The 15886-nt window shown below is 41.4% G+C and overlaps 1 protein-coding gene across 2 annotated transcripts in view; it reads left to right on the plus strand.

Annotated features, from left to right (window-relative positions):
• LARGE1 (LARGE xylosyl- and glucuronyltransferase 1) overlaps nt 1–15886 on the plus strand; it is a 314023-nt gene that overhangs the window by 217353 nt on the left and 80784 nt on the right. For both annotated transcript variants that reach the window (XM_035126642.2, XM_035126643.2), the window contains exon 7: nt 12126–12230. In XM_035126642.2, coding sequence (XP_034982533.1) covers nt 12126–12230 — 105 coding nt within the window. The remainder of the gene's footprint in view (nt 1–12125; nt 12231–15886) is intronic.

The following is a 15886-nucleotide window of genomic DNA, read 5'->3' on the forward strand; positions in this document are numbered from 1 at the left end:
GCATTTGCTGTGCCGGGTAAATTGTTCCCTGTGCTTTTTAATGGACTTGTGCTCCTAAACCTGGTACACATCAAAACTTCAGCTTTCCTTGCATTACTGATGCTTTATATCCATTTTGCACTGCATGTATGCTGGGCAGTGTACAGGACATGGAAGGATGGTCTCTGCCCCAAAGTCTTACAAGTTGAATGCTGCGGACAGATCAAACAGTGAGGATAAAGCCTGTTTGAAGAGAAAGCGAGAAGGGAATAGGGATGGGATGGGGATCACTGTGGGTTGTATTTTTTAATACGCTATTTATGCATGTTTTAAAATGCTTCTTAAGGACTGGATCCTATGACACAGGGCAAGCCCAACTGAAGTCCACTTGCACAATGAGGAAAACAAGCTATCTTCTGAATCGCTTCTTCGTATTAATGACCTATCCGGGAAATTACATCCATTGTGAGCTAGAAGGAAAGACGATTGCTTGTTACTTTGTGATGCAATTGTTACAGCATAAAGTATTGGGATAAAGATAGTGAATTTGTGGTGTTTGTGGGTGGTTTGTTATTACCACTAGAAACCTTCACATTTCAGTTCTTGTTCTTAAGGCTGGGAAGTAGATTCGAATTATAATTCATCATGGAGAACTGCATTTGGTAATAAAACTGAATCTCACTGCTGTGGAAATGGATTTTCAACTTTATTGGCAGAAAGGTCACCAAGTGTTCTCCTTTTGCACTGGAAGTAGCAACAGTTCTAAATGACATCACACTTGGCTGACTGATTCCTGGAACTTAGGTGGTACAAAAAAGTGAGGGTTTTCTGTCCTATGATGCAACATCTGTTGTGTGTGTTTTTTGTAGTTTCAGTGGTGTCCAGGAGGACTGCAGAAACTGTATTAAGGGCAGCCAAGTTCAAGGTGAATTACACTGCAAGGATGAAGGCTTGAATGAAAACGAAGGGATTTGTGGCCACTTGACCCTCACACCATCAAAGTTGGTTATCTGATGAACACACCGTCTAATTACACTTTCTGCCTTGTTTAAGAGTACAGGTTGCTGCCCCACAGTTTCTATCTAACAAGTGAGCTGTCTCACCAATTGAGCAGGTGTGAAGAGGCCTCTCAAAGCGTCTCTTCCAGCTTCTTCCAGTGAGGTTATAGCTGTAACTCAGTGGAAGAAAATCTGCTTTGCATGCAGGAGGTCCCAATTTCAATCCCCACCGTCTACACTGAGGTAGGGAAAGCCCTCTGTCTGAAACCCTGCCTGAGCTAGATGGACAGTTGGTTTGATTAAGGATAAGGCAGCTTCCTCTGTTCCCAAGACTGTGAAGCTGGCCCCACTTTTCTTTTATCGTTGGCATGGCACTGAATGGAGAAGTGCCAAGCTGGGTGGCTGCAGTGGCCACCATATGCTTCCAACCACCAATATTTTGCCAAAGAATGCTACTTTGAGACAGAGGGAAAAATAAGGATATATTTGGGGTGAAGAGATAGAAGCCACTGCAACCCAGTACTTTCCTCAGTGCCACATCCTTGTAGTAGTAGTAGTAATAATAATATAAAAAGTGGGGCAAGTCTGAGCTCTCTGGGGCATCCAGAATTTACTCAACTATGGCATGTTTTAAAGCTGGGCCTACAACTGAGACAATTTGCAGGCAAAACAAAAATTGCACCTTGCTCACCGGCTCATGTTTACAATCCTTCTAGTCTTTCCTGAATTTCAAAATCCCAAATATTTAAGTGGGATGGCAAATACGACATCTCATTGCACTTTCTCTGTCATAGGGCAATGCATATTTTGAAGTTGATGTTTATGTGTTCCACATCTTACCCATTTGAGTTGGTTATGACTATACCAGAAACTTGCTCGCACATTTTATTGAAACAATAATATTGCTCCTTATGTAGTACAGCAATGCACAGGATACGTCTTATGTTAGGAAGAGAAAAGACTGAAGACTTACATTTCTTGTAATTTTGTGTGTGTGTGTGTTTGTGCGTGTGTGCATGTGCATGGGTTTTCAAAGATAACAGCCTACAAATCATAGGGTGCAGGAACAAGTACACAAAGTTGCATTACTAGCTGCAAAATAATATTAGCTTGAAAATCCAAAGGTATCTTCTTACATCCAAATGCAGATTGTCTCTTGTCTGTTTACCTTGTGTCTGCACTCTCAGATTCAGATGAGGAAAACATATTATAGCCTCCTTCTATAATATTATAGCCTCCTTCTATATCATGGCTCCTCTTCATCCTGGAGAGTAGTGTTCAAATATATAAAAGGATGTCATATAGAGGAGGGTGAAAGGTTGTTTTCTGCTGCTCCAGAGAAGCGGACACGGAACAATGGATTCAAACTACAAGAAAGAAGATTCCACCTAAACATTAGGAAGAACTTCCTAACAGTAAGAGCTGTTTGACAGTGGAATTTGCTGCCAAGGAGTGTGGTGGAGTCTCCTTATTTGGAGGTCTTTAAGCAGAGGCTTGACAGGCATATGTCAAGAATGCTTTGATGGTGTTTCCTGCTTGGCAGGGGGTTGGACTGGATGGCCCTTGTGGTCTCTTCCAACTCTATGATTCTATGATTCTACCCTCTGGGACAGGTGGGTGTTAACTTGGGGGACATTCCAATGTTCTTCACTCCAAAAATGCCAAATAAGAGCCCTATGAGCTGCATAAGGCTGAAAAATATAGCAAACTAGAGACTTGTTTGTTACAGCCAAAGCTAGTGTTTTAGCTACTGCACCACATTGGCATAATTTTCCTGAGACCTAGTCCAATAACCTTATTCTTATGAAATACTAACATATGTCTTGTGTGTAAGGTCAGCATAGTTTTGCTATGCTGTTTCTCCATTGTATCCTCGTCTGAACTACAGTAGAGCTTACATTCTGAGCAAAACAGTTCATAACTAGAGATATTAAAAGGCTGCTCTTTGCAAAATCCAGAGGGTTCCCCAATCTGTTTTATGACCAAAGCCTCTTTCAGGGTGCTACAATGTTTGGAATAATCCTGTTCCAATTTTGCCTAACTTGGTAAATTTTCTCTGTGGTCATGACCGCCGTCACAACCTTGGGTTTTGTGCCCCCCCCCAGTTGTCTGGCTATTAATGATGATGTATGTATAAGTAAAGAAGACAACTTCATTTTCATAAGCTAAACTTGTGCCTGGAGTAGCAAGGAATGAGTGGAGTGCACTTAATCATAACTGTGAGTCTAGAGCACAAAACAATGACAAAGCTTTTGCTGTTAGTCACGGTGTTTTACTGTAATAACTCTTGAGAAGGAGAGATAGGCAGAGCAGAGTACAGAGAACTGAAATTCATTGTGGTCGCTGCTATGTTCTCATCTAGCAAAGAATCGTGATGTTTGCTTTGTCTTTCAAAAAAGGGATCCATTCCTTTTTCCAGGGGCACAAAAGATTAGAAGAGCTAATTCTTCACCTCAGGAGATCTAGGTTTGAAATGCCAGCACACAGTGAGAAGTGAAATGAGTTGGTAAAGTGCCCAGTTGGAGGATTGATCATAATAGAACAGAGCTCCCAGAGGGCTTGGCACTGTGATTTCTTCTCTGGAGAGACCCAAAGGTAGATGCTGCTTTTGGAAGAACTATGTGTCAGTGGCTGAGGCTGGAAGTCCATACTATCTTGACAGGAAACTAGTTAGATCAGGCATCCCCAAACTTCGGCCCTCCAGATGTTTTGGACTACAATTCCCATCTTCCCTGACCACTGGTCCTGTTAGTTAGGGATCATGGGAGCTGTAGGCCAAAACACCTGGAGGGCCGCAGTTTGGGGATGCCTGAGTTAGATCCCAGGGCACAGCCAGAAAGAGCATCAGGCCACCAGCTTGCTGAAGCTGGATCTGGTCATTGCTTTGATGGGTGGTCACTTGAGAATCACATGTACATGACCTTGGGTTTCATGAGGGAAGAAACAGATAATTTGACTTTTCAGGAAACTATCAATGGCGGCTGTAATTAATTGTTACAAAGCCTTCTTAACACTGATCGAGCATTTGTTATGTGGCAGCACATGAGAGGGTGTTGTTGTTATAACAGTGCCCCTAGTTATGGAATACCCACTCCTCTCAAGTTTCACCAATGACAATCATGCTGGGCTTTAAGTATCAACTAATACAGTTTTAGGCCTTTGGTTATTAGCATTCATTGGTGGAGATGGGCATGCCTACCTTAACTGGATCCATGTGTCGTGTTGTTGTTGTTGATGATGATAATGATGTTTTATTGATTTTACATTATGTTTGAGCTGTGTCACAAGATCCTGCTCCATTCACTTTGAGCAGAAAGACTCAATCACAAAGTGGTGTTAACCTGGTGGCAGAATGCAGCACCAGCACAGATTTAACCATAAGTGGGTGGGTATCATTGGCTCCCAGTATGTTTCCGAGCACAATTCAAAGTGTTGGTGCTGACCTTTAAAGCCCTAAACGGCCTCGGTCCTATATACCTGAAGGAGCGTCTCCACCCCCATTGTCCAGCCCGGACACTGAGGTCCAGCACCGAGGGCCTTCTGGCGGTTCCCTCGCTGCAAGAAGTGAGGTTACAGGGAACCAGGCAGAGGGCCTTCTCGGTAGTGGCGACTGCCCTGTGGAACGCTTTGTTTTTAATATTCGGTTGCAAGCCGCCCAGAGTGGTTGGGGAAACCCAGCCAGATGGGCAGGGTATAAATTAATTAATTAATTAATTAATAATAATTAGCATCATCATCAGGTGCATAGCGCATACACAGAAACATCTGCCCTTGTGGCATGGTTCTATCAAACAACATAAAACAGGACTACAATGAGGTCTATGTGGTGCAGGTTTGGCTTTATTATTTGATAGAAATTACAATAAGCCACCACTACCACTGCAGAAAAGATGGGATAATCTCAATAGTGACATACCTAAAACAAAACAAAAAAAACCAAAAACCCACACAGAATAAATAACACTCCCTTACTTAAGTAGGGAAGTCTTTTTAATGAAAAGTAGCCAGTGTAATTTGAGCTGAGAAAACGGCTCTTCATTCATCAGGGCATTCAAATTGTGTTTTCTAGAAGACTGGGGTTTTTTTTTCCCTTATGAAGGGGTAATTTGTTCCCCACTAACAACTCTGCCTGAGAGCTAGTTACTGAGAAGGAAACTGAATCCAAATAAAAGTCTGTAAAGGTATAGTTCCATTTCAATCATCCCTTCTGTTTCTAAAATTCAGTCACTTAGTGATGTTGCTTATATAGCCAAAATGGCACCACCCACATGCAAGAGTAGAGGTATCAGCAGACTTGGGAGACGCCAACATTTGTAGGAGTACAAATTATTTGGCGGGGAGGAAGCAGCCCAATGTGAACTCCGTGCATTCAGTGGCCACAAATTCTGTCTGATTTTTGAGTGGGGTTACTCAAAACTGAGTTGAAAGGAGAATGAAATGGAGTGTCATGGAAAAGCACAGGACTGACTGACTGGATCAGTGAACAGAAGCACTTCATCCCGCAACATTTTGTAACAGGTTCTACCTGTCTGTCTCTTTCGTTATCATTTTTAATGGACACCCCCCCCCCCAGGTGCACAGCAGGTGCACCGCTCCGGGTGCCAGAGCAGCTAACTCCGCCTCTGCAAATTGGGTAATACCGGTGTTTAAAAAACAAACAAACCTGGATACGGCTTCCAAGTGAGAGAAGAAATCCATTAGCAACCAACAAGGTTTGTGCATTATCAATTATGTGTCAGTCTGAGGACTGACCTCTGTGCCTTGAGTTTGAGAAAGTAAAATGAAAGCAGATGGGTAGTCTACAGAGAGGGAATTCAATATTGACTTCTTGCAGATAGGATTTTCACATTTTTCTTTTAATGCAGTTTGTAACTACCTGAGAAAACTCTCTAGACTGCTGAGTTATGAAATCCCTTGCTGGACATTAGACGAGGTCAGCTTGTTCTTCTCACCAATAATATTTGGTTCCACCTGAGCCAAGTTCTAGGATTGCTAAAATGTACCGATTAGGACTTGATTCTGTCTTTATTCTTTTTATTACATTTTCACCCGACTTTTTCCTAAAATCCCCAAGATGGCTAGCAACAATAAAAACCAGAATATAAAGTTGCCATTCCATATAACATAATAAGCAATAGCCCAATAAAAGTATACGTGAGAAAATAAAAGTAAAAAAGAAATAAAATAAAAAATTCCTTCCAGTAGCACCTTAGAGACCAACTAAGTTTGTCATTGGTATGAGCTTTCGTGTGTATGCACACTTCTTCAGATACACTGTCCGTTTCAGTGTATTTGAAGAAGTGTGCATGCACACGAAAGCTCATACCAATGACAAACTTAGTTGGTCTCTAAGGTGCTAATGACAAACTTAGTTGGTCTCTAAGGTGCTACTGGAAGGAATTTTTTTATTTTGTTTCAACTAAGACAGACCAACACGGCTACCTACCTGTAACTAAAAAAGAAATGTCAGTTTAAAACACATACCGACCAAAACCAACCCAAGGGACGCATTCCTTTATGGGAAATTGTCTGTGGGGCTGCATGCCAGTCATAGTATTGCACTGCTTTTATTTTGTTTGTTTGTTTATTTATTTTTAAAAATGTTTTTATATTGCTGTGCACTGCCTTCATATTTTGTGAGGGAGCAATTGTTGTTGTTGTTTAGTCGTTTAGTCGTGTCCGACTCTTCATGACCCCATGGACCAGAGCATGCCAGGCATTCCTGTCTTCCACTGCCTCCTGCAGTTTGGCCAAACTCATGTTCGTAGCTTCGAGAACACTGTCCAACCATCTCGTCCTCTGTCATCCCCTTCTCCTTGTGCCCTCAATTTTTTCCAACATCAGGGTCTTTTCCAGGGAGTCTTCTCTTCTCATGAGGTGGCCAAAGTATTGGAGCCTCAGCTTCACGATCTGTCCTTCCAGTGAGCACTCAGGGCTGATTTCCTTAAGAATGGATAGGTTTTTATTTTCTTGCAATATATATATAAACTTTAAATATAAAGCAAATAGGTGAGACCAGAGGCAAAAGTGGGAAGATCAAAGGGTGTACATCTTAACTTTGTCCAGTAGTCCACAAACAGAGAGAGAATGGGATGAAAGTTACAGGCATGGAATCATTTTCAGAGGGGCTGAAGCCTGCCAGATTTCAGACAAATATGCAAGGGGTTTTGGTAGAGAGTCTTTAAGGGTAGTGTATGCATGTTCCCGAAAAAGATGCCCTAACATCAAAGCAGCAAGAAGTAATCCCTAGGTAAGCTTCCCGCCTTGCAAAATTACAGAAGCATAAGTGAAGGTTCTACACACTGTAGGTTTTAATGAGTTTTGATGAATGAAAAACAGTTTGAGTCTTCTATGTTTTCTGCACAACTGACAGTCACACAGTGAAGACGCACAGCACAAAACACAGAGACAGAATCAGACAGCTACTATATTATGTTCACAGACAATCAGTCAAACGCAGACTTACAAATAACACTGAAATGAAATTAAATGCTGCTAGGGCTAGGTTTGAGAAGGGAAATGATTTTACCTAGTAATAATAACACTCAAGGCGGACAAACAACAGCAAGTACAATCTTACCAAATAAAAAAGCTACAAGAGATGGGATTGGTATGGAAAGGAATAAACGGTTAGGTCACAAAAGCAAAATACAACCAGTGATAACTCCACAAACCTGTTAGATGTTGCTTCTTTTCAGAACTGCAAAGAACAGTGAGAAACAATTAACAGTTTATGATGTTACTTCAACGTCGCTCCCAAAGGAGCTATAATAGGAGAACCCTAGTCAAGTCATTCTCCATTTGAAGCTGGAAGTGACAAAAGTATACTCCCTTCCTATCCTTCTCTCTGCCTGGTGATAAATCTCTTACAGAGAGCTTTTCTGTGGAAGGTTCAAAATAATTTTACTTTTCGGCTTACCAAATTGAAACTGAAAACCGTGCACAGAAGCTGGTCTGAAGCTTTGGGATCAGCCCACTTTACCTTGGAGGTGATCCAGATGCATACAGAGTGTGTGGGCTTCATCAAAAGGGGATATACACCCTTGATATTGACCATTCCATAGTGATAGTAAGCCTGCCTTCATGAGCTTTTCTAGTATAGCTTTAAGAAATAATACATGGTGGACTCAGCTACATTCGTCACAATAATGTAATGAATTAATTTCTGACTTATTTATAGTGCTTTTAACCTATTTCTAGATCCACCCAGTGATTTCAGTAACTAATTATGTCATATATTTTAAGCAGGCTGTTTATATTCATATGGTGACGTTGTTGTTGTTGTTGTTGTTGTTGTTGTTGTTGTTGTTTGCGTGCCCTTAACCCTAAGATCCCAGGGCAGATTGCAACATTAAAACACAATATTAAAAATAGTTTAAAACAATTTATAATCACAGAAATAAGCAAAACGGTTCTTGGTGATTGAACTAATCTAAGCATCTAGAGGTAATTACAATCTTACAGGTCTTATGTTCTTCCAGAATTGTTTTTTTCCTTTTTTAAAAAAGCGAAAGAAAGCAAAATAATCTTGTTTAAAATCAACATGGATTAGACCAAGAATTTGTCGTCAAAGGAGAACACACGCTCTTTATTCTGCACTCTTCCTTCGAAAAGCTCAAAAAGAAAATAGCTTACATACAGTTCCTTGGTGATCCTATCTAGGCATCTTATATTGCCAAACCTTCTTTACCCTGAGCAGTTCAAATGTGTTTTGTGCCTTCCGTCCAAATACAAATCACAGTTGGTAGCATGAACACATTTATTTGACCTTGAAGTTCAAAAGTATTCCATAGTTTAGAACAATGTTAAAACAAACTTCTCATTCAGCATATCATGTTGGCAAACATGAAAAGAAAGAAACAAGTTCAATTAAAGATAAAATATTAATCCCACACTTATTAAGAATCTGGGGTGCTTATAGAAATAAATTAAGTCCAGGCGTTTCACCACTGTTGCCAATTATTTACCATGCTGAGTTTAAGACAGCAAAATCAATGGGAGGCTTCTTTTAGAGAACAACATAACCTAACATAACTGTGTGACGTTATAATAAGCAGCCATATGATTCCTCTCTCTGAAATAAAATAGAAAGCTGTGAGGAAGCCTTCTAAATGTCAATATTTTCAAGTTAAATCCTTTGTAATAAACATTTAAATGGCGAAGGGGGGGATTAGGGCATTAGCCAATGATAGTTTTCAGGGACCAATAAGGGGTAACTATCCAGCATTGATAAATTACTTCAAGGCTTGGAAGATACAAAGGGCAAAGTAAAAATAATGTGGGGGTGGGATTTGGAAGGAAGCTGTTTTTTGCATGTTTTAAAAAGTGTTACTCACCCGATTTTCTTTTTCTCATACCCCTACCACCACAAAGCCCCTGCTTTTGTGTAACATCTTGCCTGATGAAAAATTGTAGAGAACTTGAAAACTTACCATAATCCTGTGGCATTTCAGTTCGTCTTAATAAAGGCACTGCTGCCTTTGCTGTTTTTTCATGTTTGTCTTGGGGGATATTTTCTAATGAAAATCATTGATACCATAGGCCAGCCAGACATAAGTCTAAGGCTTTTTGTTCGTCTCATTTCTGTTCTGCTCTTCTTTCATGGAGCTCATGACGGTGGATATGAACTTCAGGGCTGGCCCCTACTATTAGGCAAAGTGAGACAACCGCCTCAGGCAACAGTTTTCTGCGGGAAGGCAGTAGGACAACAGTGGCAGCTGCCAGGTTGTTCCTCCTAAATCCCTTGGTCATTCTGCTCTGCTGGAAGACAGGTGACATGTCCTGCCTCCAGTACAGCGGAGAATGCCATCCCATCAACATTGTTTATGTAGGATTCAGTTGCCGGTCTGATTTGCTTTTGTACATATAGAATGCGACAGGCACCATATTTGCCTCAGAAAATGATATGGCAAAAAAGACAATCACTGAAAGTTATAAACAGAGTAAAAACAAAACTGTGCCGTGAGAACTCCCTGAAACGAGATATTAGGTAAGGTGAAGAAAGTCAACTAATAATTCCTCAAAGAAAAATTAATAGATTTAAATGTTCCAAAAGAAATAAATATCCCAAAATAACCTCTAAATAAAGTAAACCTTGACGAGGTGCCGGCTAAATGACTCGTTTCATTGGAAAATATCTGTTTCCTCAGAAGGAACAATGGAGACATACCATCACAACTAGGAGAGCTTTTGCAGACTTTAAACTTTTCGAAGAGCAATGATATTTCTTAGCCCCTTAACATTTTCCTTCTGAGGAAACAGGTATTTTCCAGTGAAACGAGTCACTTAGCTGGCACCTCGTCAAGGTTTACTTTATTTAGAGGTTATTTTGGGATATTTATTTCTTTTCTATATCAAAGTTTCTTTTGGAACATTTAAATCTATTATTATTCTTTGAGGAATTATTAGTTGAGTTTCTTCACCTTACCTATATCTCGTTTCAGGGAGTTATCACGGCACAGTTTTGTTTTCACTCTGTTCAGAAAATGATTTGCCTTGGACCTTCCCTCATGAGTGTATCCCACTTTATCCATACAAGAACCTGTGAGGTAGTTTGGACTAAGAGATAATAATGCCTCCAGGGCAAAATGAGACACTTAATACTGACTTTTTTTTTCACACCCGCATGGGAGAATGTATATGTGTCTAGATACAGATATGAATGATCCTACTAGGGAAGTGTTTCAGAGATGATGAATAAACACTTTTAGATGCTACCGGACTGAGAGATTTTACAGGTTTGGTTACAATCAAAGTATTAACTTTTAGTCTGGTTGGAGGGCAAATGTGTAAAACTTACTTTTATTTTATGGATTCATTCAAAGAGTTTATGTATCCCACCCTTTGAACCTTTTCCAGGGCAGCTTGGACTAAGTTATTTATTGATTAGTACTGTATCTTATTAAGCACATCATCTTTTTTAATTTGTTTGCTATGCATTTCATTCTGTTGAATATGTGTCATATAGACATAAGTAAATGAAACAAAAACAATGCCTTATTTAAGTGTCTCATGATAAACCTGTTCAGGCATTCAGTACCCAGTTGGCTACCTTCACCCCCATATGCCAACTCATGCACTGGTTGCACTCCTGGTTGATCAGGATTCATGTCTCTGAGGACGGAGCCCTATGTACATACAGCCTATAAGGGATTGGAAAGGAAATTCTGTTTGCTTCTGATGTTGATTCACTAGAACATGATTTTGGCATTGGGGGAATGGGTGTGGGCAAGGTGCCAGGGCATCCAAGCCCCAGCACCTGCTATAAGATGTAGGAGAGACCAGCAAGAGGGTGGCAAAGGTTGCGAGTCTGTGATGTGAGGAATAATGGTGACCAAGGCAAGCTTTGTTATCTGTGGATTCGGAGGGAGGTTATGGAGCTAGAAAAGCAGGCTTATTGGGCAGGGGAGTAGATATAATGAAAGCTTTGCATTCTGTGATGATTAAGCCCTTCCTAAGCCAAGGTCGGGACGTGGGTGGTGCTGTGCGTTAAACCACTGAGCCTAGGGCTTGCCGATCAGAAGGTCGGCGGTTCGAATCCCCGTGTGTGAGCTCCCGTTGCTTGGTCCCTGCTCCTGCCAACCTAGCAGTTTGAAAGCACGAAGTGCAAGTAGATAAATAGGTAGCACTCCCGCAGGAAGGTAAACAGCATTTCTGTGTGCTGCTCTGGTTGCCAGAAGCGACTTTGCCATGCTGGCCACATGACCCGGAAGCTGTACGCCGGCTCCCTCAGCCAATAATGAGAGATGAGTGCCACAACCCCAGAGTCGGTCACGACTGGACCTAATGGTCAGGGGTCCCTTTACCTTTAAGCCAAGGTCTAGGTTAGAGGATATTTAGCTCTCTCTTTCAGGGATTGCAGAGGTATTAAATAGGCTCCGAGTGGTCTTATGAAAAAGGGGTTTCTCCATACATCTGAGGGATGTGGCCAGCATGTGCGTTAATGTCTAGTGGGCAGGATTAGCTGGGTGCATTCAGAGAAGCCTCTGAACAGGGCTGATTTGGTTCCTAAACTGGAGGATTGGCTTGTGTAGGGTACAATGGCATGCAACATGTTTTCATTCTATGTGCATTGTGTCACTCTGGCATTTGTGTGCTTACCTGTCTTTCTTCCTAAGACCTTGTCCTGTGTTTCTTTTTCTTCCCCAGGCCAGCAAGTTCTTGGTTTAGTGGAGAACCAGAGTGACTGGTACCTTGGGAACCTCTGGAAGAACCACCGTCCCTGGCCAGCTCTTGGAAGAGGTTACAACACAGGTAGGCTAAATGGCAACATAGAACTAACTGAATAACTCTGACTAGTGAAATGAGAGGAGGGAAGGGCTATGAATCCCTGCCATCAGGGGCATGTTGGACGATGTTGAGATAACAGGATGCCTCCTTCCCACAGCTCCTGGCAATGCCTCTTATCAGGTGATTTAGAGGGAGAGACCCTCTGCCCCAAAGTTAACATTGACTCTTCCCATTTATGAGCAGTCTCTGAAAAACAGGAGAATGTATCCCACCTGAAGACCATCCTAGCCAGACAGATGTAGGCCAGAAAGTATTTGACGGAGAGGGCTGCCCAAATCCTCTCTTGCATTTCTACCTGAACCTCCACTTAATGGCATTATAACTTGTCCAAACTATATGCTAGTTCATTTTACAACAAATTGGTTGGGGTCCCCCCCCCCTGTACTCAGTTGCTGGAGAGGGGGGTTCATTTGGTGAAATATAAGTAAGCTTGTATAATCAGAACCTGCATTCCTAGATTTGAAAGTTCCATCTGAAATTTAAAAATTATGAATGCTCAAAAACTACTGTTTATATTTTCTCTGTCATTTCCTTCCCCATCTCAATATCACTTTAAAAAAAATCACTCACTTTCAATTTTAACAGCTGTTCACCTCTTGATTATTTGCCACATGTTTCTAAAAACAACATTGTTTTACATCCAAATTGACATTAATATTTTTTAATATTTTACTTCTGGTCTACATTAATTTGTTCAGATTGTTTCCATGCCCTTAAAAATTTGCAACAGGAAATGAGGGTGCCTTTTAGTTTTATACCACCTTAGTCATTAGTCAATATTGCAAGGATATCTAGAAAAGGGTTCTGTGAGCTCTCTCACAACTCTGGAGCCAACCATTCCTTAGAGTTTGGTTATGTTCAGAACCACTATAAGGTTGCTCTTCTTGTTTAGACTTGGATAGTCTGGGCTGAGCTAGTAAAGCAATGGTGCAAACCAGTGTGGGAGAGCATCTTGTGAACAGGACTGCTCCTGTTTCTGTTTACACATGTACCTGAATACATATGTTACACATGAGTTCAAGGAAGCAAAACCTTTGAGGATCTTTAATCTGAAGATGAATGCATGCCACGGTGGTTATTGCACCATGTGCCATTACCAATTTGTAAATGTCAATTACATTTACTAGAGGGGATTAGCAAGGAATAACACATGCCAAGATGAATTCATGCAGAATATTTATTTACACAAAATTGTGGGCAGTGAGTAAAAGGGCTTTGTGGCTTGAAGCCCCACTTCGGTCATTTAAAATAACAAGAGGGTTAGTTGTTACACAAGCTACCCAAACCCACATTTGCCTGGGCCAAAAGCTTAAAACTGTTTCTATGAGAGCAGTAGGAAAAGATGGAGTTGCAATATAGAGAGCAGGATGGCTACAAGGGAATGCTCAAATGCAGGTGGCTAGGGTTTGGATAACGCAAAGACAGAAAGATATAAAGATTTGGAAACTAAGAAAGGTAAAGATTAGAGGAAAAGATGAACACCAATAGTTACCTGCCCCAAGGAAGGCAGAGTAAGGAGTTATTGTTTCCTGAGTTTCAATGTGACCTGCTTATTTGATATTGTTGTGGCATATACAGCAGTTCAGTTCAGTGGCATATACAGCAGTTCAGTTGACTGGGCGCCCGGTCCTTCCAGTACAGAGACTCAGCATATCAGCTTTCTGCTTCCTGAACAGACACCACAGGCTCAGGCAAAAAGTTCCTGTGAATTCTCCTAATTTAACTCAGAACAAGAAGAAGAAGAAGAAGAAGAAGAAGAAGGAGAAGGAGAAGGAGAAGGAGAAGGAGAAGGAGAAGGAGAAGGAGAAGGAGAAGGAGAAGGAGAAGGAGAAGGAGAAGGAGAAGGAGAAGGAGAAGGAGAAGGAGAAGGAGAAGGAGAAGGAGAAGGAGAAATTTCCATGAAGGGATATTACTAGCTTTCGTTTCCTACTTTTTTTTAATATAGGTGTAGTGGTTGGAGTGTTGGACTAGGACCTGGGAGACCAGGGTTCAAATCCTCTTTCGGACATGAAGCTCACTAGGTTGCCCCTCAGCCCCAACCTACCTCACAGGTTTGTTGCAGGGATTAAATGAGGAAGGGGAGAACCATGTACACCACTTTGAGCTACTTGGAGGAAATGATGATGATAATGATGATACAAGAGTCCTGATGAACCTGAAGAAAATACGTAGCAAACACATCTGAGAGGCGAAAAGGCAGGGGGGGACAGTTTCAAGCTAAGTGAAAGGCAGGTGTGCTCCCATAGGCATCCACAGGTTAAAGCAGGCTTGGAGAAGGAATGTGGAGCAGCTCTCTGGAGTATCCAGATGGCTGGATAGTTTAGGGGGGGGAAGCACAGTTATAGGAGAGAAGCTTCCTGATGGACATTAGCTTTAACACAAAGGATGATTACTTTAATGATAGTACTGGAAAGAGGGTTCATTAAATGTTAATTAATTCAAATACTGAGTCATTACCAGGCGTATCAATATAATTTCACTACTGCAGAATGGCAGAGTGGTCATTACCAAGCCAATCAGAATTCACATCCAGATGACTGAGGTGTTCCTCATGGGGAAAGTCAGTGGTACTTTCCCAGGAAGGGTAAATTTAGACTAAGCATGATTACCAATGGAATATGCTTGTTGGAGGAAGTCTGTAGGGCCAAACAAGGGCATATGTTTGCATTAGATAATTAATTAACTAAACTTTTTTTTTCCTGTTCATGGCTTCTGAAGTTACTGTTCAGTCCCATGCCTATGCAAGTCAGCCCACTCAAGCCAAGGTTTGCTTCCTCTGTTACTTTGCAATAGCACCACACTCATTGCACAGAGCAAAGAGAAAGTAGAACCTACTTCTTGAGCATATTAAACTGATCTTCTCAATCCCAGTGATCTTCCTAGTAGCAGGCTAAGAGTCTTAATATGAGGAGAGCCAGAATCAAATCCATGATCTGGAGTGGTTGTGGGAGACTTGTAGACCTAGAACATGCTTCACCAACCTGGCCGCCTCCAGATGTTTTAGACATCACCCCCAGCCAACATTGCTAACTGCCAGGGGTGATTGAAATGGTGGTCTAAAACATCTGGAGGGCACCTGGTTAGGGAAGCCTAATCTAGAAGTTGCCAGCACCAGGTGGGGACAGAGAAGTCTGACGCAAGGGGCAAATTTGCTGAACATCATTAACTTTGTAATTGCATCATGTTATGAAAAGGATTGTATAGGCAGCATTGGGTGATGGACAAGGTAATTGAACTAGAATGACTTTGCTTTCTTCCAGTTCTGTAGCTGGTATTCTGAACAAAGGTAAAATATGTAAAAATAAGATTATGACAGGGTGATGGGCTCATGTCCCTTCATGGCTGGGCCCATTCACATAGCTGGTCAACAGCATTTTTCCCATGGCAGAGGAACTGGCAAGCACCATTGCACATAGTGTAATGTGTAGCCATAGAGGCCCCATTTGTGTAATCTCTCATTTGAGGAAAAAGAAGAAGATTCAAGCAAATCGGACCTTTGCGTCTGAGGACTTTTGTGTGCAGCATCTTCACTGCATATTAGAATAGTTGATGTACACTTTGAATAGTGGTTCTTCTTTGTTTGCAAACTTACATACCCATGCATTATCATTCTTATAGAT

Source organism: Zootoca vivipara, chromosome 10 (genome assembly GCF_963506605.1).
Source record: "Zootoca vivipara chromosome 10, rZooViv1.1, whole genome shotgun sequence".
Taxonomy (NCBI): domain Eukaryota; kingdom Metazoa; phylum Chordata; class Lepidosauria; order Squamata; family Lacertidae; genus Zootoca; species Zootoca vivipara.